At 37.2% G+C, this 25,825-nt stretch overlaps 1 protein-coding gene across 4 annotated transcripts in view; it reads left to right on the top strand.

The window, feature by feature from the left end:
- The first annotated feature begins 215 nt into the window (after positions 1-215).
- Positions 216-25,825, top strand: part of LOC109108459 (fibroblast growth factor receptor 1-A-like) — a 43,223-nt gene continuing 17,613 nt past the window's right edge. For 2 of the 4 annotated variants that reach the window (XM_042730205.1, XM_042730203.1), the window contains exons 1-7: positions 216-882; positions 9,450-9,614; positions 18,499-18,756; positions 18,875-18,958; positions 19,639-19,811; positions 23,804-23,927; positions 25,180-25,370. In XM_042730205.1, coding sequence (XP_042586139.1) covers positions 9,518-9,614; positions 18,499-18,756; positions 18,875-18,958; positions 19,639-19,811; positions 23,804-23,927; positions 25,180-25,370 — 927 coding nt within the window. In that variant the 5' untranslated portion in view covers positions 216-882; positions 9,450-9,517. The remainder of the gene's footprint in view (positions 883-9,449; positions 9,615-18,498; positions 18,757-18,874; positions 18,959-19,638; positions 19,812-23,803; positions 23,928-25,179; positions 25,371-25,825) is intronic. The other 2 variants (XM_042730204.1, XM_042730207.1) reach the window with 2 other exon arrangements.

Below are 25,825 nucleotides of genomic sequence, written 5' to 3'. Positions count from 1 at the left end.
AGTTGTATCTCGGTCAAACATTGTCCTATCCTAACAAACCCAAACTATAATATAATATAATATAATATAATATAATATAATATAATATAATATAATATAATAAATATAATATAATATAATATAATATAATAATGTTGTAGCTTTATTTAAAATGTAGAATGCCCCTTTTTTTTTAGGATTTTTAAGTGGGGCTCAGTGTGACAGAAACTACAATCCCAGGATGCACTGGGTGATCTGTTTGGTAGTCCTGAGGTGTTTTGTGATGGAGGGGGAGTCAGGTCTTTCTTCATCCATGAGTGCGGAATCTCGCTGTATCCTCTGAAGTCCTGGGGGAGGCCGACGACGCGGACTACCTTCAAACCAGTGAAAAGATACAAATGTAAACTTAGTTTCCGGAGGCTATAACAATTTACACAGAGGTCTGCGAGTCGCATTTGAACGTTTTGGTTAGTTTTGACTTTGAGAGGACTGCCGACCGAAGTAGAGATTGCGGTAAAAGTTTTTTCCCCCCCTCCAACATACCTTCTTTTCGCACGAGTGCAAACAAAAACCGCACGGGTGGGATTTTCAGAAGAAAAACAGACGAACTCGGTCGGAAATCGTTTTGTTGGCTCTGTGAGTGAGTCTTAAACGTTATGTTACTTAACGAAATCATCTGGACGCGATCTTGAGGACGAGCACGCGTCTCTGCAGAGTATTTTCACTCATTTCAAAGAGAAACTGAGTAACAGCCGAGTGATTCAGTGAAAACCCGAAAAGCTACGACAGAGGAAGAAATGTGGAGTTGCGTCCAGTGACTATTCGGGAGCCTGTATTTGGTAAACTTCTGAATCTGAACTGGATTGACTCTTTTCAGAGAGGATTTGTTCCAGAAAGAACAAGGTGAGTAACGCCTGTGAACGGACTGGCCGTCTGTAATAAAATACAAGTGCTTTGCTTTGTTATTTTAATAAAAGGCTACTACTAGTGTTTTTATAAAAACGCTTGTACACTATAAAAAATGCTTTTTGGGAAGAGTTAGATGACAGTTGAATTAAGTTTCCAGGAACTCGTATAGCCAAGCCTACCGTTTTATTTCATTTTTATTTATTTTGCACCGTGCCTTGAATAATTTTGATTTGTTAAATTTGTATCTTTTAGCCTACAAAGAGCAATTTGTCTCTGGTAATACATTAATAAATAGCCTACATTTATTGGAATCAATTTGAAATGTATGTAAAGTCATTTTGACTGGGCAGTTTGTTTTAAATGTTACATTTGGCTGACTAGATTTTTCTCTACGTTTTTCGTATGAGGACGCTGTGGGATCTCATTAGCTTTCATCATCAGATGGCTCCATATCTTATCTGTTATGAGAACAAGTTGATGCGCGTGCCTGTACTGTCATGCTCGCTCTCGAATAACATCTCATATTTGAAGCCATCCAGTTGGCTACTGCACAACAAAAAAATAATTTCTCAGCAACTTGAGCAAGAGTAGCATAAGACATTAAATCTCTCCTGTAGATACAGGTAAATAAAACCTTTCATGTTTCACTTAGTGGCTTCAGCTTGTGGAACAGCTTTGAGCTAATACATTTCTTTCTTTTTTTTTAGTAGTCTGAATTGGGACCTGACAGGTTCCTGTGATTTTGAGTAGAAATTGCCCCTGCACTATATATATATATATATTTAATTATTGTTATTGTGTACATGAAATATTGGCCCTCCATCTTGAGGTTTTGCAGATTCCCTTTGCCAAAAGAAATGCCTGAAGTTATCTTGATGTGAAAGGCAGGTTTGTTCTTGCAGTTGTTTATCTTCCCACAGTAAAGGACAAACAACACAACTATACCAAAGCATGAGTTTGGATGGCACTGTGGCAGAAGGGTTATTCATAAAAATCTTAAAAAGACGTGAGACACATTAAATCCTGGAAGCGTTTCAGTATTTTCAATGACAGAAAAAGACTCTTCAGCTGAAAGACACATTTATGTCCTTATTTGGGCAGCTTAAGAAATGTACCTTTCACAGAGATTAATAGATATTTATTATATTGTAGTGTGTGTGTGTGTGTGTGTGTGTGTGTGTGTGTATATATATATATATATATATATATATATATATATATATATATATATATATATATATATATATATATATATATTAGGGCTGTCAGTCATTACAATTTTTAATCAAATTGATTACAGGGTGCTGCAATTAATCTTATTGATCACAAATTAAATATGGTTGAGAAAATACACCCAAAAGATCATTTAAAGCTAGTATTGTTTTAAATGTTTAGGCTCCACTGGCTTAACATAAAGTAAATACTGATAAAGTGGGGTTATATATGCTTTTATCAGTCTTTAAAAAAAGCTTTTACTGTTATAAAAACGCAGATTTCTGAGCATTATTGGAATTGAATTGTTAGAATAAACACGCAACACACGTCGTTCTTGTCATCACAGAATCTGACCAATGAGAATAAAGTGTGTTGTCATCAAGGCTTTCGCAGCCAATTTTGAGCAACTGCAGCACCTGACCTAGGTGGCTGGTCTAACCAACAAATGTTCTAACCAGAATGCATTGCTTTTTGGTCAGGTGGCAGTCGATCTTTGCAGCGACGCATGAAGTCTATTTGTTCACACGGTTCGTTAAAACCGCGGATTCTTTCAGAAACTAAACACTGATGTGTTGCTCGGGGACACACAACAGTACTGCTGTGGCTTTATAGGTAATATTTTCGTTGGCAAAATTGAACAAAACACACAATATTCTGTTTAAATTTTGCACAATATTAACTTATTTACTGAACTGTTGTATGAAATCACATTTGCACTGGTGTTCTTCGTGACAGAAACAGCACTCCTGTGTTTTTTATTGTTGTTGCTGGTGTTGTATATCTTTTATTATGTTATATATATGTGAGAAAAAATCTTATGGGGACATTTTTTGCCCCAATATCTTGATTTTTAGGGTATAAATGCATTTATGGAGTTGTTGTCCTGCATCATATCTGTCAACAGTCAACTATATGAAACTATACGAACGTTTGCTGAAAATGTTTCCTAATGTAGAGACCCATATTGTAGCTTGAGGAGAGTTTCCCATTTGTTAAGATGTATTTCTGTAATTTCATTCGAATCTTAAAACTAATTTTCACAGGACATAAAGCTCATGGTAGATAATGATGTTTTCGAATCATATCTGGTTTCTTTATTCATAAAGTCTTTTTTGTGTTTTCCTTTGAAAGTTTTTTGCTAGTTCTAGTCAGCCACGGAAGTACTAAAGGACTGTAACTGACCTTGTGAAAATGTAGTTGTTAAAGTCCATAATTACATCAATTACTTAAATTAGAGGGGAAATCATTATGGCTGCTCGTCCCTTAGGATCTGACCAGTGATTTTACTGTTAGCCGCTCCAGAGAGGTCATCTGTTCGTCTGGTTTGCAGTGAAGTTAGAGTCTATTGCAAAGTATCAGTGGTATTTCCATATGAAATGCTCTGTTGTTTGAAAATGAAAGGAAGCAGATGGATGAAGGAGAAAAGACGTGCTGTGCCGTGGGTGTTCTTCCGGTGGAAGTTTGTGTTGAGAGTTTGGACAGAAGAGGAATTCTCTGCCCTCTAATTTACTGGGCTGGCAGGGCTGGGTTGGCACAGTAAACTATCGCCCAGCACTTTTAAAAAGAAAGTTACTATTACACAACTGTCTGAGAGCTTTAGCATGAAACTAGGTGGAGTCTCTCAAAGTGGAGAAAATCTGTTTACATCAAAACATCTGCAACTAAACAAAATGGCCTTAGCTGTCTGAAATCAGATTTTTGGGCTATGAAAGGTTAGGGTACAAGATGACACTAGATTAGGGCTGCCCTCAACTAAGGATTTTTCTGGTCGACTAGTAGTCATTCATTTTAAGCATTAGTCGACTAATCGCATGCTTATTAATAAACCATTTAAATCATAGTAATGAGCCTTTAATTGCCTACATAGCCTAATAAGCGCTCAAGTACATGCATAAAGCTTGCCACAGCGCACTGCAGAAGTAGCCTAATGATTATGAATGTGTAGGGAAAAACAATAAGGAGGCTGCATTAAAATCTTAATAATTTGATAAGCTTGTGCTTTCTTTGTTTTTGGTCGGTGACACTGACTTGTCTTCTCCGCAGTAGTGGATGTGCCTCTGTGCATGTTTCATACAGATTACATAATCTGAGAATATTTGTTTTCCATTTGAATTGGTTTATTAGAAAGTAGGGCTGTGCAAAAAATCGAATGTGATTTTCATGCTTATCTCGTCAGTAAAGGCGCTCCTGTGATTAGTAGTAAATCTCCAGCACTTGCATTCAGATAGAGCGGCATTTACTACACAGAGCCGTAGTTCACTGACAAGCTACACAAAATCGCGTTCATAAACGGCAATGAATCGCCTGCGATTTTGAACACGACAAATTCACACAAAAATTATGTCAAAAACCCCGTCTTGGTAAGTATCCTATAGCAGACATAGACGGCTGAATGTACTGTATCAGTTCATTCTTTTAAACTGACAGTCTTAATATTAATCGAACAGCAACAACAAATAAATCACTCACTGCTCTTGATGAATAGCTTTTGTTACTTTAATAAAGATTAATCTTTAATCTATACAGTCAAATATGCAATTCTGTATAACATTTGATTACTTTATTCAATTTCTGTACCTAAAAACTAATGCTAGACCTACCTAAAAACCCCTGAAAAATCACTGGTTATTTTATTTGTATCTTTACACTCTTGTATTTATTTGTGCTGTGGCTTGTAGTTAGATAGAATATTCTTTTTTTTTTTTTCTTTTTTTTTTATTGGAAAGTATAGTTTTTCCATAAACATAGCACATACTGAACATACCGAAACCGTGACTATAAAACCATTATACAAACTGTGAAAAAGTTGAACCGTTCCACTCCTAATACTTACATATTTCAGATGATAAGCCATATTTGTGGTGGATGAATGATAGGCGATGTTTGGATGTCCTGCCCGCTGTACTGTATTACAGTATTACCATAGCCAGCCGTTAACAATCTGTCCGTCACGGACTGCGTGACTTCGCCTGTGGATTTTTTTCTTTTATTTATTTCGGCGACTAATAAAATTGTGGTCGACCAAGCCTCTTCTGGTCAACTAACGATTAGTCGACTATTAGGGGGCAGCCCTACTCTAGATTCAGTTTTGGCTAGGGGTTCACCGGGATCTTGGTTTTTCAAGAGCACCCAGCCAGAGGCTGTGGGTGCGTTTCATTCAGCTCCCTTGTTCAGTAGTCAGGGCACTGGTCAGGGAGTCGGCCATTTTAAGAGTTGTGCACTGGAACATTCGCTCCATAAAAAATCCCATAATGCGGCACAAATCTAGGCAGCATCAGCGCTCACTATGCTCCCTTACCAGAAATAACGTCACATTTCTTAAGTGTGAAACATAAACCACACAAGTCAACTCTGACGCACAATAGAAGATTTGAGAAGACAGACCATTTTTAGTATATTTCAACATAAACACACATCGCTAGACAAGTAATGAACACATCTAATTATCATTTATAATTAATATTCGGTTGAAATGTTGTTAGAACAAGTAACAGAACAATGTGTTTAAAGAGAATAAAAAAATATAAAAATTAGGTTGATCCTGCCTACAATGTTGTCCGTTGACATAATCATGTCACTGGAATTTGAGAGATCACTGTCCCAATGTTTAGTGAGTCAGGGAACTTACCAGTGCCCGAATTTGTGTACACCATCTACTGATTCACGAGCTCGGGAGCTAGGGAGCTGATTGAGACGCACCCTGTGAGTTTAGAGTAGAATTAGAGATTTGGCAGAAAACAGATAAAGAAGCAGGAAAGAGTTTACCAGCCTGGCCCTAATAGCCTCCCCATGGAGTGGCAGTCTCTTGGTTTAGTGGGCCGGCTATTGCTCTGGCTCCCACCGGCGCTGGAATGAGTGAGGTCAGGCGTCCCGTCTTCGACACAAACCAATGCTGTTTTCTGGAATGTTCCGCTCCAGTAGTAGGCAGCGGTAATGAGCTGGGCCTGCTGTACGCTCTCCCCATGTTCCCCTCCAATGATCAGAGGGAGAGAAAAACACGCTGGGGTTCATTAATTAGGGTACTAGCTTCTCTTTCCACTTGACTTGGTCTATTTCTTTTTATTCCGTGCACACTCTCTGTCGTTTGTCTGCACCTCCTTTCCTTTTTCCCTCTCAAAGTGAACACTGCGGAAAGAATTTAAATATAATCAGCTGAATGTTCTGCTGTTTGTTTTACTTAGAAATAGTTCATGTAAACATGTTTTTTTTGTTTTAAAAAATGTTTAAACATTTGCATCCGTGTAATCTTAGCCAAGTAATTTGATCATAAACTAATTCTTCTGCCTTGTGTTTTTTCTCTTTCCAGATTAATTAAGTGGGTTAAGAGCTAAAACTAGTTTATGGTACATTTGTCTTTCAAGCCAAGTTACTGTAACTTGACCTGTTGAATCATTATAAAGGCTAGACTAAAGAAACCAGATATTAAAGAGATTAAATGAGCACAGATTTTCCAAAACGTATGCTTTTTATATTAGATGGGATAAAAAAAATGTGATGAAGACAAAGAATGAAATATCACAGATTCAAACATGTTTCTTGCATGAACAACTCATCTTTATATATTCGAGCATGTGCACTAGCTGTTCAACAGCTCCAAAAAAAAATTACCATGCTTCTTTTTTTTCTTTTTTTTTTTAAGTAATCAGCAAACTGAGATTTTGCTAACATGATTTAATGATAATTTTTGCAACTGTGTTTAGTTCCTCTTAGCTCACCTGCCCTGCGGGGAGTTTCCCAGACTGTGTTTGAATTTCTTAATACTTCATAAATTAATTTTGGATAAACTAGAGAAATTAAATGGATTTGAAATATATTAAATTTCCCTTTATTGTAATATAAACTATGAGTTTTGTTTGCAAGATGGTGCCTAAATCTCCTATTTACACCATGTTGCCTGGTTTATTATAATGTGTGTGTTCTGATTTTGTCATATGTATGGTTATTGTTACACTTCAGTACATTACTGGCATACAAAGCAGATTCATATTTAGGGCTTGGTGTTGTTTGAATTTTATCAATTCCTATTCCAATTCTGCTTTTCGATTCCCAGTATTAATTCCAATGTGATTAAAAGTCACATTTAGATATCAAACATATCTATTCTGTCTCTTTTTGCAAACCATTTAATTGAAGCTGAATACCTTGAACAAAAACTGGACTCGCTTAAGAGCTGTTTGTGTGCAAAATAGAGCTGCATGATTCTGGATAAATGTTTTTTTTTTAATAATGAAGATTGTGGTTTTATCACAATTCTTGAAGAAAAAACATTAGACAACTAAAAATCACATGTAGTTTATGAATGAATGATTAAATAACTCTTTGTCACTCAAGATTGACTTTTCATTTCTAGATGAATCAGCGTTTTTGAAGTAATTAATCTCTTGAATGATTCAAAGACAGATACATTTTAACAGCCCCTTTTTGCCACCTACTGGCATAACAATGTAATCGATAAATCTTTATTTGAAGTGTCAAAAGGTGATTTACTCTATTTGAATAGCTAGCGTACAGATTTAGTTTATATGCTAAATATAAACTATTGTCCAAGTACTTCTGTGATTATTTGAATGATTGTAACAGAAATAATGATACTGTGTGGTTGAAAAGAAGCTGTTCCATTCATATACATGACTGATGCACTCTTTAAGTCAGCGGCAGCACGAACGCAGATTTGATTGATCGTACGCTGCTGGGACGAACCAAAAGTGTTCACAGTGTTGTGATCGCACATGTCAAAGGTTGAGGAATGTTCAATCAGAAAACTATGATCACTTTTGGTTCGTCCCAGCAGCGTACAATCATGGTGAAACCTCTCTTGCAACATATTTAGCTTATCACAAGTATTAGCTTTTTTTTGGCTTCTGATCACAAGTGTAGCAAAACTTTGGAGTGCTTAGATTAGCGAGCAAGGTTTTTTGGTGTATGTTTTTAGCTTGGGGATGATTATTGGCATGCCGTAGATGTCTTTTGCAGTGTCTGGCAGGGGATTGGAGTTGGCACAAGCTTAGAGTATGTCACCCCTGTTTGACCGTTCGCTTGTCTCTCCATTCGTCTGTTCTGCTGGTTTGTACATGCTGCAGACATTGCAGACATTAGCTTTTTTCCTGTGTTAATGTTAAATAGGTGCACACAGTCAATTTTGTTTTCATTTAGTTAAGTTATTAAGTCTAGCTTCATATTAGCTTTAACCACATGAAGATTTATTTCAAGTTATTTACATTTTGGGCGGACGAGATCTCAATTACAAGCAAAGATGCTCAAATTACTACAGCTGAACATTCTGAAAGAAAAACATCTGGCGAATTGTGAAGGGCTGCTCTTTTTTTGACCGATCTGCTTGTAATGGAGTGTGTGATGAAATGTGTAAATGATGAGTTCCGATAGCTAACAGGACAAATGGCGTGTCGGGGTCATGCTGGGGTCTAAACCAGCACAGGGTTGACAGATATCTGTGAAGGGTTGGAGGAGTTTGGTTGTGTTACTGCGTGTGTTTGTAAGAGCAAACAGATGGAGTGACCCTGCACAGAACAGCACTATGAAAAACTTCTTTCCACTATAAAAGTGTGTACGTCAAGGTTTATGCAATCTGCATTCTTCAGTAGCTTTGCCTTGAAGAAGAACTACTTTGATATACTAATTATGAAAAAAGTGCCATGTTTACTTGTTGTTCAAAGACTCAGAATGTTCTCTCCTGTTGTAGTGAAAAGTCTGAGGTGAAAATCCTTGAGTTCTTAAAGAACGTGCTGTTCCACTATTGACCTTATACAGCAAAGTTATTTTTTTGTCGGCCTCATGGCTACATCTAAAATGGATGGATAGTTTTATCAGGCTATATATATATATTCATATTATATATATATATATATTATATAAAACATATAAACATTGATCTATGCAGCTTTTGCATTAGATGAGTGTTACGGGAATTTTTTTGTCAGGGATGCTTTTCTATTCTCAACTTTTGTCTACAATAAAAACATCAACTGTAAGATTTATATAGTTAGTAAATGTCCTTAGTGTGAATTTGCACAATTCCTCAGTGCAAGTTACTCTAAAGAGATAATTAGCAAATTTGTCAGTATGATTTATTATTCTGAGCAGAATGCTTGCATAGTAATGGTCGTGTGAGTGGAGGAAAATGTTAACCAGTAACATCACTGCCTTTGTTTAACAATCCAGTCAAATCCAGATGGTTGCATTCAAGTCTCGTCCAATGTTATTTCCAGCTGAATATACTGTTTCACTGAAATGTCACATTATGAAAGATTAATGTTGTCTTTAATCATTAGTTGTAAATATTCTTAATTGTTTTGCTTTCTGCTTTTCTCTCTCCATCTTACACCCAGTGCTGATGTCCTAGCTGTTTTTATGGAGAGCTGGGCTGGATGCAGAGTTCAGATGTAGAGAATCCTTGATGATAATGACGATGATGAAGACCATTTTGCTGCTGATCGCAGTACTTCTAACTCAGGCTCTTCAGTCCCAGGGCAGACCGGCCACCCAAGATGAGAGTAAGTCTTTTTTGTAGTACTGTTGTTGTATTGTGTCTCAGTTGAAGATGAATTAATAATAAACCATGTCTCAGACACTTTGCAATTAAGCAACCTGAAATAGTTCTTAAATTGGTCATATCCTACATTTCCATGGCAGTTTTTTTTTCTATTTTTCCCGCTTTAATCCACTTAATGTTGCTTAAGTTTAGTTTTACCAAAAACAAGTGTGATTGTTTTCCACCCTCTGTCTGAGCCTAAATTTAACAGACTGTATATTGCAACAGTATCATTAGGATTTCTTCATATAAATGTACATCAGTAAGGTTTCACAGTGACCTAATGTTAAGCTTATATGCAGGTATCTGTCTGCATAATACATCACTTTTCTTCTTCTTAATATTCACTATAAAAAATGTGATTTAACCAATTCCAAGTTCATTTTTAAGTTAAACGATATTCAACTCAGGTGTTTAAAACAATTCGAGTTGAAGTAATTTGTACATCCCATTTGATTATACTTAAAAATTGTAAAAAAATAAAATAAATTGTATACAGTGTTCTTATTCTTAAGAGCAAGTAAAATGCTGTCCCCATTAAAACGAGTTTGATTGTTGAAATTGTACAATACAATTGTATATGTTGTATGACTATATGCACATTCTCAAACCATATTCATATCTCTAATATGCTGTGTGTAAGTGGTGTGCCAAAAAGGGAAACACATTCTACACTGAGCTGTGGAAGTTTACACTTGGATACCATTCGTTCTTCATTTCCACCTCATATCCAAAATAGTCATTTAAAACCCTAAGGACTTTCATGCATTAAGTCAGAGACAGAGAGTGAAAAAGGGAAACAGGTTAAAAAAAAACACCAGCTGAAATAAAACCCTGAAAAATGTGTCCTTTGGCAACATTCCAGCTAAGCGAGTGTCTGTGGCTCTCACAGGCCCAAACGTGCTTCCGTAGCTTCATCATTGTCTTTTGGATTTCGGAAACAGTGTTCCCAGGAGACTTCTAAATGCCTTACATTACAGTTACCACTATTATAAAGCGAGTGGTCACTTCTGCTCTGGTCGTCTGTGGAGGCTTTAAATAAACACAGTAGTTTTGAATTTATCCCAGAGCTGGAGGTGTGAAATAGCTTCCATCTGTACCCTCCGGCTATGCAAAAATACCTCACTTTTCTCTTCCCCCACTATCTCTCTCTCTCCCTCCCCATTGTCTCACCATCCTCCTTTTGTAATGAAAAGGTATTTGTTGTCAAGAGTTGACTACCGGAGACGCTATAAATTACTGCTTTTAAAAGAAGACACAGAAAGTACTCCGCCCTGTGGTGCTATTCCACAGTGGAGATCGTGTTTCTGGGAAAACGAAGCATGTTTTCTTGTGGTTGAGTGCAGAGTTGTGAGACCTATGGGTAGAGAGCATAAACCTATGGGTAGTTCTCTTCATGAAAACTTGAATTGCATGAGAAAGCTGGTAAATATTACCAAGAACGCAGATTTATTCCTGTAGACTCATTGTGGGTTTAACAAATTGGGGACTCGTCCGGGATATATGTTGTTTTGTTGATTTCTGACTATTTTGGTAATATATTTCAGTTTCTGGCTATTTGTTTGAATACTTCCCTAAAAGATTTTGTTGTGACTATAATGTAAGGAGGAAAACCCAGCCCAACCAAAATTTGATGGAATACCTTTTAACCACTTAATGCTTGACAGACAAATGGCTAGGCATGCTGATACCCTCTACGCGTTTCCTCTACTCCTCCTCTCCCTTCTTCCTCCTGTCAGGACAGAGAGCGTTTTTCCCTCTCTCCCCTCAGGCCTCCTGTGGTGTAAATGATAGTTTCAGCTGTTGATGGGTGACTGACACTCCAGCATTTGGTTACATTTGTTTTTTCCCCTAGGTGGGAATACAACCTGCACAAACAACAGGATTTCCTTAAGTAGTGTTTCAAATTTGTCTAAACACTCTTTAATGGTTTGGGATCAGAAGACTTTCAAAAGCCCAAAATGTATTTAATTAAAAGTGGAAATAAAAATCTAACTCTAATATGAATGTCATTCAAAAATTTTCTTTTTGTACAAATTAATGTTACACCTTTTACAGTTTTACTAAATGTTTTTATAAGTTTGTTGTGTTTTATTTTTTTTAATTAAAAGTTGTATTTATTTCTTTAGCTTTAGTGCATTTAGTGCAAGTTTTTTTTTATCTTATATATATATATATATATAATATATATATATATATATATATATATATATATATATATATATATATATATATATATATATATATATATATATATATATATATATATTTATTATTATTATTATTATTTTTTTTTAACTTTGTTTCAATTTCTATCAAAAATATTTTAATAGTTTTAAAGTATTTTTAATAGTTTAACAATATCAACACTATTCTGTTAACCTCCAAGACTCAAGCTGATTGTCTTTGTTTTGGTAGGTGAGTAGTCTGTGGCAATATAACATGCTCCAACTAGTCATGGATGCTATGACAGATTTCAAACCAGACAGGTTTCAATAAACCAGTTTTAAATCAGTACATCAAAAATCATTTAATTAGTTGCCACTCAATAGTGTCCCCATTATACATAATATATTGCTTTAAGGATATAGAAAAGTATTGTTAATATGTGTGTTTCTATCTGTCTGATTCCTGTTGTTCATGGTTAATGTCCACTGATGCATTTTAATGACTCTTCTCTTATTCTTGCCACATCATTTACATCTATGTATAACAATCTGACTCTCTAGAAGGAGATGAATAAATACTTTGGGGAAACAATGGGTGTGATTCAGCAGAGCATGCTGATCTCATTCCGCCCCTCCTGCAGACCATGTGCGTGTGTACATGGCCACGTTTGCATGTAGGCAAGCAGTGATTATGTTTGTACAACCATGGTCATTGTGAACAAATGCCATTAGCATCCAAGTCCTGATGTGGGCTTTAATTGAGGCAGGCTAGCATAAGACAAATTAGGTTAATGTTAGAGGAGGAGGTGTGTGTTTCTTTTGGTGTCACACTGAGACAACACCTTCACTAATCAGTGACTGCTAGTCAGAATAATCAGATTTGGTCACAAAATAAACTTAACAGTCACATTCCAGTTTCTTTGCATTTAATTCTCTGTGACTGTCTGTTACTGAGACTAAACCTCTGATATCTCAGCCGCAGATCACTGGGATAAAGGAGTAAAGGAGTGATCATTTGTTGGGCTATTTCATTGAGTTTGCTCTGGCTCTCTCTTTTTACTTATGTATTTTCTTCTTCTTCTCTGTACTTGACCATCATTCTCTCTCGTGAAAGGAAATCCCTGTGGTCATTCTCTTCTTGTATTGCTTCCTCTCTTGTTTCCAGTCTCTCTCTGAAAGGCCCCTCTGCCCTTCCTGCACGTCGCCTAAGTCTCACTCGCTCACCTCATTTTGTCCATCGCCAAAAAACTTCCCTTTCATGATTTACTGTAATTAACTTGATTTTCAGGGATGTCAATCATTTTTTCCAAATGGCTTGAAGCAGGAAGAAAAAAATGCAATGGCTATTCCAGTTGGGTTGCTTTCCCCGAAAATATGGACTTTAATCCAGACTAACCTGGTCACAGAATCTGGAAGATCAACAGCTTTGAGATTCCATGAGGAGTGACTTGGCACAACAGAGAGCACCTTTTCTTGAAGGTAGTTGAATTAGAATTAGATTTGCCATATGAATTTTAATAAAAACAGCATTATTGTAAGGTGATTGCTACACAACACTCATGACTCACAGGTGGTTATTGCGGGGCGTTTTATAGTGTGTGTCCTATCTATCTATCAAGCATTGGTCTCCATAGTAGCATACATTTAAATTAATTATAAACTGTTAAAACCACACATAGCACCTCAATATCATGATAAAAACATAATTGTATGGTTTTTAGGTAGCCTGTTTGTATGAAAAACAGAAGTCAAAAACATTCAGTATAAATGCACACATGCTATAGCTTAATCAGAAATACACACTACAATTATATACCGTTACTGCTTTAATAAAATGTAGTGTGAATATCCCACATTTCTGTCACAATACTATGGTGCAGTGAGTGTTACTACAGTAAATCCATGGTAAATGATGGCGATTTGTAGATTGAAAAGCCTTCTGACTGTCTCGTTGCACACAGTGTTTCTCCTGTTTGGCTTTCAACTAGTTGAAATCACCGAGTCATTTGTGTTCATTGCTGAACTCAAGCGCTTCACACTGGATCTCACAGTGCTGCTCAATGCTCGCGTGACCAATTAAACACATCTGCTCTAGTGAGCTCGCTTCCCCCGGTAGTTTGAACTGTGATCTGAGTGGATAAACGGTCCGTGTGGCACAATTCAAATGAGTCGCGCTGTTTCGTTCCGCTTTTGCCGCATAAACAGTGTATCGAACATTTATCAAACTCTTCATATCATTTAATCAAGGAAAATTATATTGCGATAATTATCATTATCTTTCGACACGTTTTACCAAATACATGTTTTACCAAATAAAAAGGACAGCACTTTTAGAGTTCATCCCACTATTTGATGTGAGCATAAATATTGGAACAGCTGAATTTAAGGCAGATGTAAAAGATTAAAAGCTAATGTTTAGTTGCAGATCCCTTGCATGCAATCAGAGCAGTGAGTCTGCAACCCATGGACATCACCAGACTCTTGGTCTTATGCTTTGAAATCTTTTTCCCCAGCCTTTAATGCAGCCAATTCCAACTGTTGCTTGTTTTGGGGAGTTTCTGTCTTTAGTCTCCTCTTCAGCTGGTGAAATTAATGTTCAGTCGGATTTAAATCTGGAGATTGATTTGGGCAATCTAAGACTTTACTTTTCTTTGCCCTGATAAAGCCCTTGACCTAACTGGCAGGGTGTTTTGGGTCATTGTCCTGATCTAATATGAAGTGCTTCCTAAAGAGTTTGGTGGTATTTTCTTAAATACTGGTAGCCAAGATGATTTTGTACCCTTCCAAATTTATTCTGCTACTGCCATCATACATTAAGTCAACATTAAAATTAAGAGGTCCTGTTCTAGAGACAGCCATGCATGCCCATGCCATGACACCACCTCCACCGAGCTTTACAGATGAGGTTGTATGCTTAGGATCATTTGCAGTTCCCTTTTTTACACTTTTACTTTCCAATCACTTAGATCAGGGATAGGCAACTCCGGTCCTGGAGGGCCACTATCCTGCAGAGTTTAGCTTCAGCCCTCATAAAAACTCACCTGCCTGTAGTTTCCAAACTCTTGATTTCTCCATGCCCTTTGTTTTTCCTGTAGGTTCTAATTGACTTCCTCTTTAAGCATCCAAATTGCTTGCTTTTCTTTCAGAGTCGGCTTGCTCGTCTTCATCCTGGTTTGTGTGTATCATCATCGAATGCAAGTTTTTGGTGCTGATCAGAGGTTTGCATATTGATGTGTAGCTTTTGTTGTTTTTAATATCTGAAGAATTAATGCAACAGGACACAGCTGAACACCTAGAAAGACCTGTGAGGCAACTGTTCCAATACTTATGCTCACATCAGATTAGGAGATGAAACTCTAAAAGTGCTGATCTTTTTAGCTGGTAAAACATCTTTGTGTTGAATCACCCAATAATAAAATGTGACATTCTGTAGTTTTGTCTCATATTCATCTTTAAATCATATTTACAGATTTCTCGACTCCACAGCAAACAGAACAAATTTGTCTTTACTGTTCCAATACTTATGGAGGGCACTGTATATACCCCCCAAATGCAGTAGTTGTGCCAGACTACATCTGGATTCTATAGCTTGCACACCGGTGCATGACTTCAGCTTGTATTGCATGGTGTTTTGTTCTTTGAAGTGACTGATGGCTTGGTAACATGCCACTATTTAATATCCTGGAAGGAAGCATGTCGATTAATAACTATAAATCATGAAGCAGCTGTATAATTTTCTCCCTGTGTGATTATTGCAGAATACTCTCACTTGATACCTCACAGTAAACAGCTTCTCTGGTGACTGGTGCAAAATGTTTTCGGCATCTGCTCTGCTCAATCGAAAATGGCAAAAGGAAATTACAATCTTATTGTCATGACCTTACGATCAGTCAGTATGTCTGTAATACGAATTTCTCAGTTAGAATGTGAAACATTTCTGTCTCACTGACACTGAGGTCAAGTGAGGCTGTGCTGTTTTTAGTCTGTGAGTGTCTTTGAATGGACCCAGGTTAGTTGTACTAAGACTAGAGTTAGTAAAGTTATTTTTATGCTAGTATTCAAATGTGTTTTCTCTAGCAGTTTTTTAGATGTGGTTTCAAACATAGTTTAAAAACCCTCTTAAATTAGACTGTTTGTTAATCCACCCACCAATAATTCTGTGGGCGGAGTCACACAGACCAAAACAAAAACAGACATTCTGACATGAAATGCACATTTCAAAGCAGAATAACTGGCTGTAGCATTGTTTTTCAGAGAAACATGTATGTGAACTTATGTGAATTCTGCAAACATATTATATTTTTCTGCTTCAGTACAGTCAAAAATGACATACAGCACCTTTGAGTCTTTTTATTTATTTATTTATGTATTTATTTATTTTTTTCCTGAGCAGTAAGCTTTTCTGTAGTATTGATTTCAAGGTATATTAAAATTGACCTGCCAAAATTGAAAACAATCCAACCTTGAGAAGTATTCACTTATTTAAAGTAAACTTATTTACTTTTTTTGTGGCTAAATAAGTCTATGCTAGTTCATCATCTTTTCTCCTTCCTTCATTCTTTTCTGCAGTGTTTTGGTGCAGAAAGTTGATCCCTCCCTGGCCCCTGTTCCTGTCAGGATTAAGAGCCTGTTAGACACATGCGAAGCAGGAAATACCTTAACTAGACCCTACTGAGGTCACCATGGATACCAGCCTAAAAACCTGCTGCTACAGGCCTCTCACTCCCTCGCCTTTATTAGCAAAGTTAATGGTAGTGATGGGCGGAGTTACTACAGCAGAACTAGTCAAGAGGAAACCTGGCTTACGTTTGCCCTTTTGCGTTTTTAAAATGAATGCTTTTTCACAACCTTTGCCAGTCTTTTCAGAAAAAAAAATCTTTTGTAATTTCCTTTGCATTAACCTTTTTGTTTTTGGGTCTTTTTTTTTACCACAGTGACTCAGTAGGATGTAGGATTGTTTCTTTAGATTTACATTTCAAAACAATAGTGTAAATGTCGTCTTCAGCGGATGGCAGGATTTCATAGAAATTTGACCTTTATTTGAACAATCAATTGCTGATGCATCTTTTACAGGAAACCGAGCATTCATATCCTTTCAGCATGTCAAATCCATTGTTATTGAAAGGAAATTAATCCAATTACCATTTGAATGTAAAGCAGTCACCATTTGTTTTGTAAATGTGAAAATCTCACCTTGGCTTACTGTTAACAAATAGTCAGAATTAGCATATGGTGTCTATATGTTCTCGTCAGTCAATTCTTTTGAAGAGGAACCCCAACAGGGATAATTCTCCAGTGCACTACTCTAAGCAGCACAGCACCCTTTAAAGGAGTATGGGCAATTGCAGACGGGTGTCATAATGTTGATGGACAATGAATCAGTGTAATTATATTTAGACTTCCCACCCCCCAATCTTGCCCCCCCCCAATCTCTACTGGTTATCAGGAGCGATGGATGGGCTCAGGTGGTGGTGTCTGAGGCAATGCCCCTAACCTTGCATCCCATAATCACATTTCAGCTCTATCTCAGAATTGGCCTGACAATTGGCCCTTGACTAATTCAAACTCAGATTTGATTTAGCAGTGACTGAGGTGGGATCTTTGATAGATGCTTGAAGGTGTTGTCGCTCATCTATAGGATGCCAAACACTAATACTCTGGGGCTCGATTACACCTTTCTTTTCAAGAAAGAAGTTAAGATAAATTCTGAGATGTTCATAATAGGGATGTGCCATATTGTACCATCCATGGTAATACCAGTATACATCTTTACATGATAAAAAAGTGTCAATCGCAATATCAATGATATAGCGACACAATGACGTATTTACTAGGGATGCACCGAATGTTCGGCAGCTGAAATTATTTGGCCGAAAATAGCAACAAAATCTCTTTTGTTGTTTGGTCGAATAAGCAAAAAGACAGAATAAATTGTACTAAACAATGATGTAACGTGATCAAATAGAGACGCACACTAATGCAGCACACATGACGGCAGAGTGCAAGTATTTAAAACTGTAAGAGAAAGATGCAAAAATCATTACAAGCACCGACGGCGAGCTTTTGGTGCTGTCTCGTTAACCAAGGTTCAAAGTCCAAACCGCGAGGGAAATCTGCGCTGAAACTGTGTTACTCGTCAATTGCTCGGTAACATTTTTATGAATTGTTGATCGTGTTACTTACATTGCTGTCTATGGAGGGTCAGAGAGCTCTTAGATTCCTTCAAAAATATCTTAATTTGTGTTCCGAAGATGAACAGTGGTCTTGCAGGTTTGGAACGACATGAGGGTGTGTAATTAATGACAAAAGTTAGAAAATAAGAAAAAAAATAATGGTTAAGAAGAATTTCATTCTTAAAAATGTGTTGCAAATCTTACCCCTGAATTCAGTAACGGATAAAATAAATTAGATAAATAAAATACAAATGTTTACTGTATGGCAAGTGTGCATGGAGATTGAATGGAAACACTATATCAAATAGTATGTAGTAATTAATTTAATGAAGAATTGAGTTTATAGAAAGAGTTTTGATTAATTTGACTAGGACAGTTAATTTAGTGCAATTAATTATTGAAAAATGTATTTAAAAAATAGTGCACTAATTATACCCCCAATCTCTATTAAACATCCCTTATTAATTTTATTGACCCTAACTAATTTCTTACATCCTGTTCTTAGCGTTAGCCCTGATCGAGCCGATGCTGTACACTTTGTATCCGGGGGACAAACTGGAGCTAAACTGTAAAAGTATAGAGGAGCCACAGGAAGTGACCTGGACTAAGGACCACGTTCCCCTGGTTGACGGAGAGCACACTCGTCTGCGTAACCATCAGATGGAGATTGAAGCAGTAGAGCCGGCCGACTCTGGTCTGTATGCTTGTTTTGCTCAGGGACCCAACAGCAACCATACAGATTACTTCAGTGTCAACGTTACAGGTGAGAAATAAAACCGAATAAGATATTACTGATTTATTTTATTTTTATTTTTTTACGGGTTGATTTTTGTATTGTTTACAACAACAAAAATGTAACCTAAATTTTTATTCTTAATCAGATGGATTGGCTTCCTCAGAAGATGATGAAGAAGATGAGTCTTCCTCAGAGGAGACCAAGCTATCGAGTGACCAGAAACTGCTTCGTAAGATACCCTCCTCTCTTAGTCAAACTCTCTGTGCTCAAAATTCTGACTCAAAGATCTGCAAATGTCAATAACTTTATCTGTTTCTTATGAAATTGTTAGGATTTTCCTTTAAAGTAGGAACTATAACAGGAAATAGTGCACATTTTTGTCTTATAAACCACAGGCGTCTTGTGTGGAATGTGCCTTTGTTCATTAGACTGAAAGTCTTTATTATGTATGAGTCGAAAACGCTAGGCACATTAACTTTCACTGAAGCTGGCGAGCGATCTCAGCTTCAGCGCGGAAAGTAAGGAACTAACTGATCTCTGCTTCGTTACAGTTTGCACGTATTTTTTCATCACGAATGTTCATCTGCCTTCAAAACACGCTAAAAGAGTTGCGCGATAACGTGCGTCATCACTACGACATGGCATTAGTTCTGGCTTTTGTTCACACAGCGCTCATTCCGGGACTGAACCCAGCAATGTTACTAGGTCCCCAACCCGGGATCAATCCCGGGACGTGTTTGCTTTCACACAGAAGGCGACCCGGCAATGTTCCAGCAGTTTGCCGGGTCCGACGTGCAGTGTGAAAGGGGCTTTACTGTTCTAAAATAGTCATGGCCTAGGTATTTTTCACATTGTGTTTTTGAATCAGTGGTTTTGAATGACCAATTTAACTTTCTGTCTGTTCCTCAGCAATGGCACCCGTCTGGGCTCAACCTGATAAGATGGAGAAGAAGCTCCATGCGGTTCCAGCTAGCAAAACCGTCAAGTTCCGTTGCCAGGCCAATGGTAACCCTACACCAACGCTCAAGTGGCTCAAGAACGGCAAAGAGTTTAAGAAAGACCAGCGAATAGGAGGCTACAAGGTGAGGGAACTACACCACAATCCATTAAAATCATGAAACATCCAACATCTTGGCTAACTAACTCCATGTTTGCTAGCCAGCTACTTTGGTTTGGGGGTTAAAAGGGCACCTCGTCCTCAACAGATCTGTCTTCCAAACACCTCACTGTAGCATGACAGAGGCTGAATAGCCGTGCCTGGAAGGCAGACACTGGAGCCGTGGGTTTCTGGTGGAGGCAGCCTACACTTGCTTGGCTGTCCTCATTTTACTCAACTGGTTGTGCTCATACAGATAAGAATAAACTCTGGGAAAAAACAATTCTGTCCTTTTACTCATTTGACCATGTCGAATATCAACAGACCCAAAGTAACAAAACGTTTAATTTAATTTAATTCCATAGCAAAGCATCATTAGTAGAAGTGCTTTGTTTGAGTTTCAGCCTTAGTTCACTTGTTTCACACTTGTTAATTCGGACCACAGTTGTTCTAATTATGCATAGTAATGTTTTAATTTAAAATTAATCAAATTTGGAATTGATTTTTCCAGGTACTATGTTGTTATGGAACACAAAAAGAGAATTTTCTTTATGCATCTGTTGTTCATATAAAAACTATTTGGTAACACTTTAGAATAGGGAACACACATTCACTATTAATTAAGAGTTGTCCCTAAATAAATTCCTAATTTGCTGCTTATATTTAGGTATTAAAGGGATACTCTACCCCAAAATGAAAATTTTATCATTAATCACTTACCCCCATGTCTTCAGAACACAATTTTAAGATATTTTGGATGAAAACCGGGAGGCCTGTGACTGTACCATAGACTGCCAAGTAAAGAACAGTGTCAAGGTCCAGAAAAGGTATGAAAATCGTCGTCAGAATACTCCATCTGGGTTATATGAAGCGATGGGAACACTTTTTGTAAGCGAAGAAAACAAAAATAATGACTTTATTCAACAGTTCTGTTTTCTTTCAAATCAAAGCTAAATAAGAATCCTTGTGGCGCGGCTGATACAGAAGAGCATACACAGCATACGGTGATATGGAGAGACACAGAGGAGACGGTTGACAAAGGAATTGTTGAATAAAGTCATTATTTTTGTTTTCTTCGCTTACAAAAAGTGTTCCCATCGCTTCATATAACCCAGATTGCACGTTTCATACCTTTTATGGACCTAGACACTGTATTTGGCAGTCTATGGTACAATCACAGGCCTCCCGGTTTTCATCCAAAATATTTTAAATTGTGTTCCGAAGACGAACGAAGCTTTTACTGGTTTGGGACGACATGGGGGTAAGTGATTATTGACAAAATTTTCATTTTGGGGTGGAGTATCCCTTTAAGGGGTATGAAGTTTTTAGTGGTTTGGGTGATGTGACATACAGCCAAGTATGGTGACCCTTACTCAGAATTCGTGCTCTGAACACACCCGGAGCAGTGGGCAGTCATTTATGCTGCGGCGCCCGGGGAGCAGTTGGGGGTTCGGTGCCTTGCTCAAGGGCACCTCAGTCGTGGTATTGCCGGCCCGAGACTCGAACCAACAACCTAAGGGTTAGGAGTCAAACTCTCTAACTACTAGGCCACGACTTCCCCAACATTAACCACCCGGGATTCGAACCCACAACCTTAGAGGCTCAGAACCAGTGGCTTAGCAGAGTGTGCCACTCAGTTGATGCACATATGGTCATGCAGAATAAGGCATTAATATATGCTCTATAAGTACTAATAAATAGCCAATAATAATAGCATGCTAGTAATATGCATGCTAACAAGCAGCTAGTTAATAGTGAGAATTGGTCATTAAAATAAAGTGTCACCAACAATTTATAGTAATTACTTCTGCCAAGCTTTTAAAGGGACCAAAAACTAAATATCAAAGTTGTGCATAGAACTTAAATAGGTATTTTACTCATTTTCATCGTTTTCTCACCCTCATGTTACTCCAAAATCTTTTGCAGAGAGACGATCACATCATATGATTAACAGATTTAATTTAGGCTTTTATTCACTCAAAAATATTGATCAATGCACATACCTAGAGCACATCAAATTTAGTCAGTCGCAGCTCAAGAATAAACCTTATGTTTGACAGCCTTAAGGCCCATTCACACCGAGAACATAACGATAAAGATAACTATAATAATGATAACAATTTTACCACTACTGCACAATATCTGTATGATTATTATAAGCTTGTGCTGCACTTTAAATGCTTAAGTTCTTTAAAACAGGATGGATTCTGATTAGTTGTCAGTGTTCTTATCATTCTTCAGCTGGAAATTTTTTTTTGAAAGTGATTCCAACTTTATCATTACTCAGTGCAATTTTCATTATAGTTGTGATGTGGATTCTGCAATGATTTAATATTTTAAAGGATTTTTTAAAACAATGTAATAGTTATCATTCTTGGTGTTAACAAGCCTTTACAAGTACTTCATGATGGTGATTTTTTTTTTCTTTTGAGCTATAAAATAAACAGTGTAAATATTTTTGTGAAAATTAATAATATCTCTTAAAAATAACAGAATACTGGATTAGAAATTCAACATGAGTTAATGAGTTAATAATGACAGAAGCTTAATATTTGGGTTGAAATATTTCTTTAATTACATTTTTCTTTCTTCATTCTACTCCCTTTTACATGAACATTAAAGTGATATTTTCCGCTGTTTTCTGCTTGTGTCATTGCGGACCTGTAGCATCTGTGTTTCTCATCAAGGTGTTCTCCAGCTGGGAGACATTAGTCCTCTTCCGCTCCTCACCGCATACACACTTTACCATCTGGAGTGTGTTTGACGCCACTGCAATGCATACACAGTAACATGTCCATCGACATGGTTTATACAAACATTTGAGTATAACCAAGCACATTTTTATTTTTTTCCAACCAAACCATGTCGTAGGGATGAAGGTGCATTCATATGTTCAATTAAATGTGTCTTTGAGCTCCAGGAGTGTGAGGGGCTTCTGTTAAGGGGCCCTGCAGCTTTCCATAGTAACCTCCCCCAGCACTCTTCCCAGTCTCTCATGGTTTCTTTTGTTTAACAAGAGTCTGGCACAATTGTTCATTTACATTAAGTGATTGTGAAAAGGAAGTCAGGCAGACTGCGGGTGTAGCAGCTCACATCTGGGGTTCTGTAGGCCGAGAAGCCATAACCTCTTATTAATTTTACCCAGCCTAAATCTCATTTAATCAAGAAGAGCTGTTACTGCTGAGAACACTTGCTCTGTCTGCTGGATCTTTATAGGTTTAGTTCATGCGAAAATGGAAATCCTGTTGTCATAAGCTCACCCTCGTGTCATTCCAAACCTATCGTATACTCATATTTCTGTGAAACATAATGAGAAAGTGGTCAAGGACAAAAAAGGCAGTATAAAGTACCATAAAATTAATCTTCTGTGCTTCTGAAGCCACATTTAACACATTTAACGGCCTATTAATAATAATATTAAGAACGTATTCACAAATAACAAAAATGTTGCAAACATCTGCTATAGTTAATATACAAAAAAAAAAATAATGCATACATGTATTGTAAATATTTTAATAAAAATATACATTTATTTGAAAACTCTGCTGGTTTGTAGAGGTCCATGTTGCTTAGCAGACATATGTTTTGTAATAGACTGAAGTTTGGTGTTTTCTGGCAGTTCATAGAGTGTTTGGCTTGAGAAGAAGTCTGTATTAGTAGACATGGAGTGGCCCGTTTCCCACTCTCCACCATGAAACACACTGTTCTCCATGGCTCTGATCTCATGTCTGACTGATGTTAAACTGACCTGACGGGATTTGCTGCCAACCCACTTTGTTAAACTTCCTCAGCCTTTCACTGAAATGATCTTAAAAGACAGTCAGCCCTCTAATGCATCTAGCAGTTTTCTGCTTTTACATGTTGGGCTGAGTTTTACTTATGTGCACACTTTTTTTCTAAATAGTTTCCACAATATGTGATAACTTGAATTGCATTTAGGTCTACACAATTTTTTCACCTTTTTATTTTATTGCACAGGTTCGAGAGCACATGTGGACCATCATAATGGAGTCTGTGGTACCGTCAGACAAAGGCAACTACACCTGCCTGGTGGAAAACAAACACGGCAGCATCAATCACACCTACCAGCTGGACGTAGTCGGTTAGTCATGGTTCTTTCCTTGTCTGTCTTCAACATTTTGAAGTTTAGTTTTAATTAATTCTAACTTTTTTAGTTCTTTGTAAGGGAGCAAATTTGTGTTGGTCTCCCCTTCTCCACTAGCTCAGCTGCAATGATTTATTGCTAAACCTCTGATTAAATCGATTCACGTTTTTTTAAGCAAAGCACAAGAAATGGCAAATTATCCACAAGGGAAGGTCACAGAACCACTGCAATGTTTACTCGAGTCAATCAGATGCAAATGGGTGTTGTTCACCATGCAGCTAATGCTCTGACGCAGCCCCGCTAATGGTTACCATTACTTCTCTGAAATGAACCGAAGTAACGGGTGCTTTTACACTTTGCGTGCGAGTGTCTGTGTGCTTGTTAAGGACAGGCACGTGGACTCCATTGATGGTGTGTGTTAAATGATCCATTGCAAATACAAAGTGTTTACTTGATGCCGTGGATGAGTTAGAGACGCGGTTAGTGGCTCAAGATGAGATCAGAGTATTTGGAATAAAGGAATTTAAACACTGATTGGCTGGACTTGATTGATGCCTTCATTAAGTAGCAAATAAATCAGTGCTACACCCATCTAGACGGAGCCCACTGTGACATCATTTGCACCATACAAACACATTGATGAGAAGACACTGTTTGAATTTGGCACACAGAAGACATTCACACATTTGTGCCATCAGGTCCTCCTGGTAAGGTCCTAATTAGTTCAAAGGGTTGAAAGGGGTTATGATGTAATGTCATGTGCATGATTTTGATTTTGATGGAAAGTGAAAGTGTTTATTTTTTCCCATAGTACCACAAAATGAAGAACAAAAGAATGCATGTAAGGGGTGTAATTGATGGTTAATGTATTATTCTTGTGCAGCCACAGAGATTGAGTAATGTAGGTTTTTTTTAGTTCAAAATTGTAGTTTTTGAAAGTCAGTGTAGTAAAATTTTGGACACCTTTGGACTGTGACTTTTAGTCAGAAGGCCTAAGAGATGGGCTGTGGCCAAAATAACATTTCCACTAATTTCCACCAAATTACAGCAATTATAATAAACGTTTGCATGTTAAAGAGGCTGCTTCCTGCAGGCTTTATGACATTAGAGTTCATTGAACATCTGTGGAATATGTAGATTCCAATGTTGATTTCTTTAAAAGGAGAAAATGATTAAAAATCCTTTTTTATGTTAATGGCTCATTTCAACAACACTAACTGTGTACAGTGTGTTTGTGTGTTTTATTCAGAGCGTTCACCGCACAGGCCGATTCTTCAGGCGGGGTTGCCTGCTAACCGTACAGTAGTGGTGGGGAGTGACGTGGAGTTTGAGTGTAAAGTCTTCAGCGATCCTCAGCCACACATCCAGTGGCTGAAACACATTGAGGTTAATGGCAGTAGAGTCGGCCCTGATGGACTGCCATATGTTCGGATCTTAAAGGTAAAAACCATTTAACCAGTCAACCTAAATGTTTGATTAAAGTGCTTCCGTGTTGTCAATGTCAATTAATTCTTACCCTGCCATTAATGGAATTTTCCATCATTTATGAGATGACGCTTCCGTGCCATTGACCGAATATTCCAGCTTTCCATGTTTTATATAGTAGGAGGTGCTGTTACACATCTTGTTAAAGAGCACAGAATCTCTAGATCAAAACACAAGCAAAGAAGAATCAGAAATATCTAATAGCTTATGTAAGCAGATATAATTGAAATCGCATCATATGACCCCTGTAAAAAATATATATATATTTGCCAGCCCCTTCCTGGATCATCATTTCATTTGGTAGCATTGGGCAGTTTTGAGTAATATGCTTTTAATGTTTAATGATTGCATATATATATATATATATATATATATATATATATATATATATATATATATATATAATATAT

Source organism: Cyprinus carpio, chromosome B8 (genome assembly GCF_018340385.1).
Source record: "Cyprinus carpio isolate SPL01 chromosome B8, ASM1834038v1, whole genome shotgun sequence".
Lineage (NCBI taxonomy): Eukaryota > Metazoa > Chordata > Actinopteri > Cypriniformes > Cyprinidae > Cyprinus > Cyprinus carpio.
The sequence above is the reverse complement of the archived record's forward strand: the minus strand, read 5'-3'. Positions and strand labels throughout refer to the sequence as shown.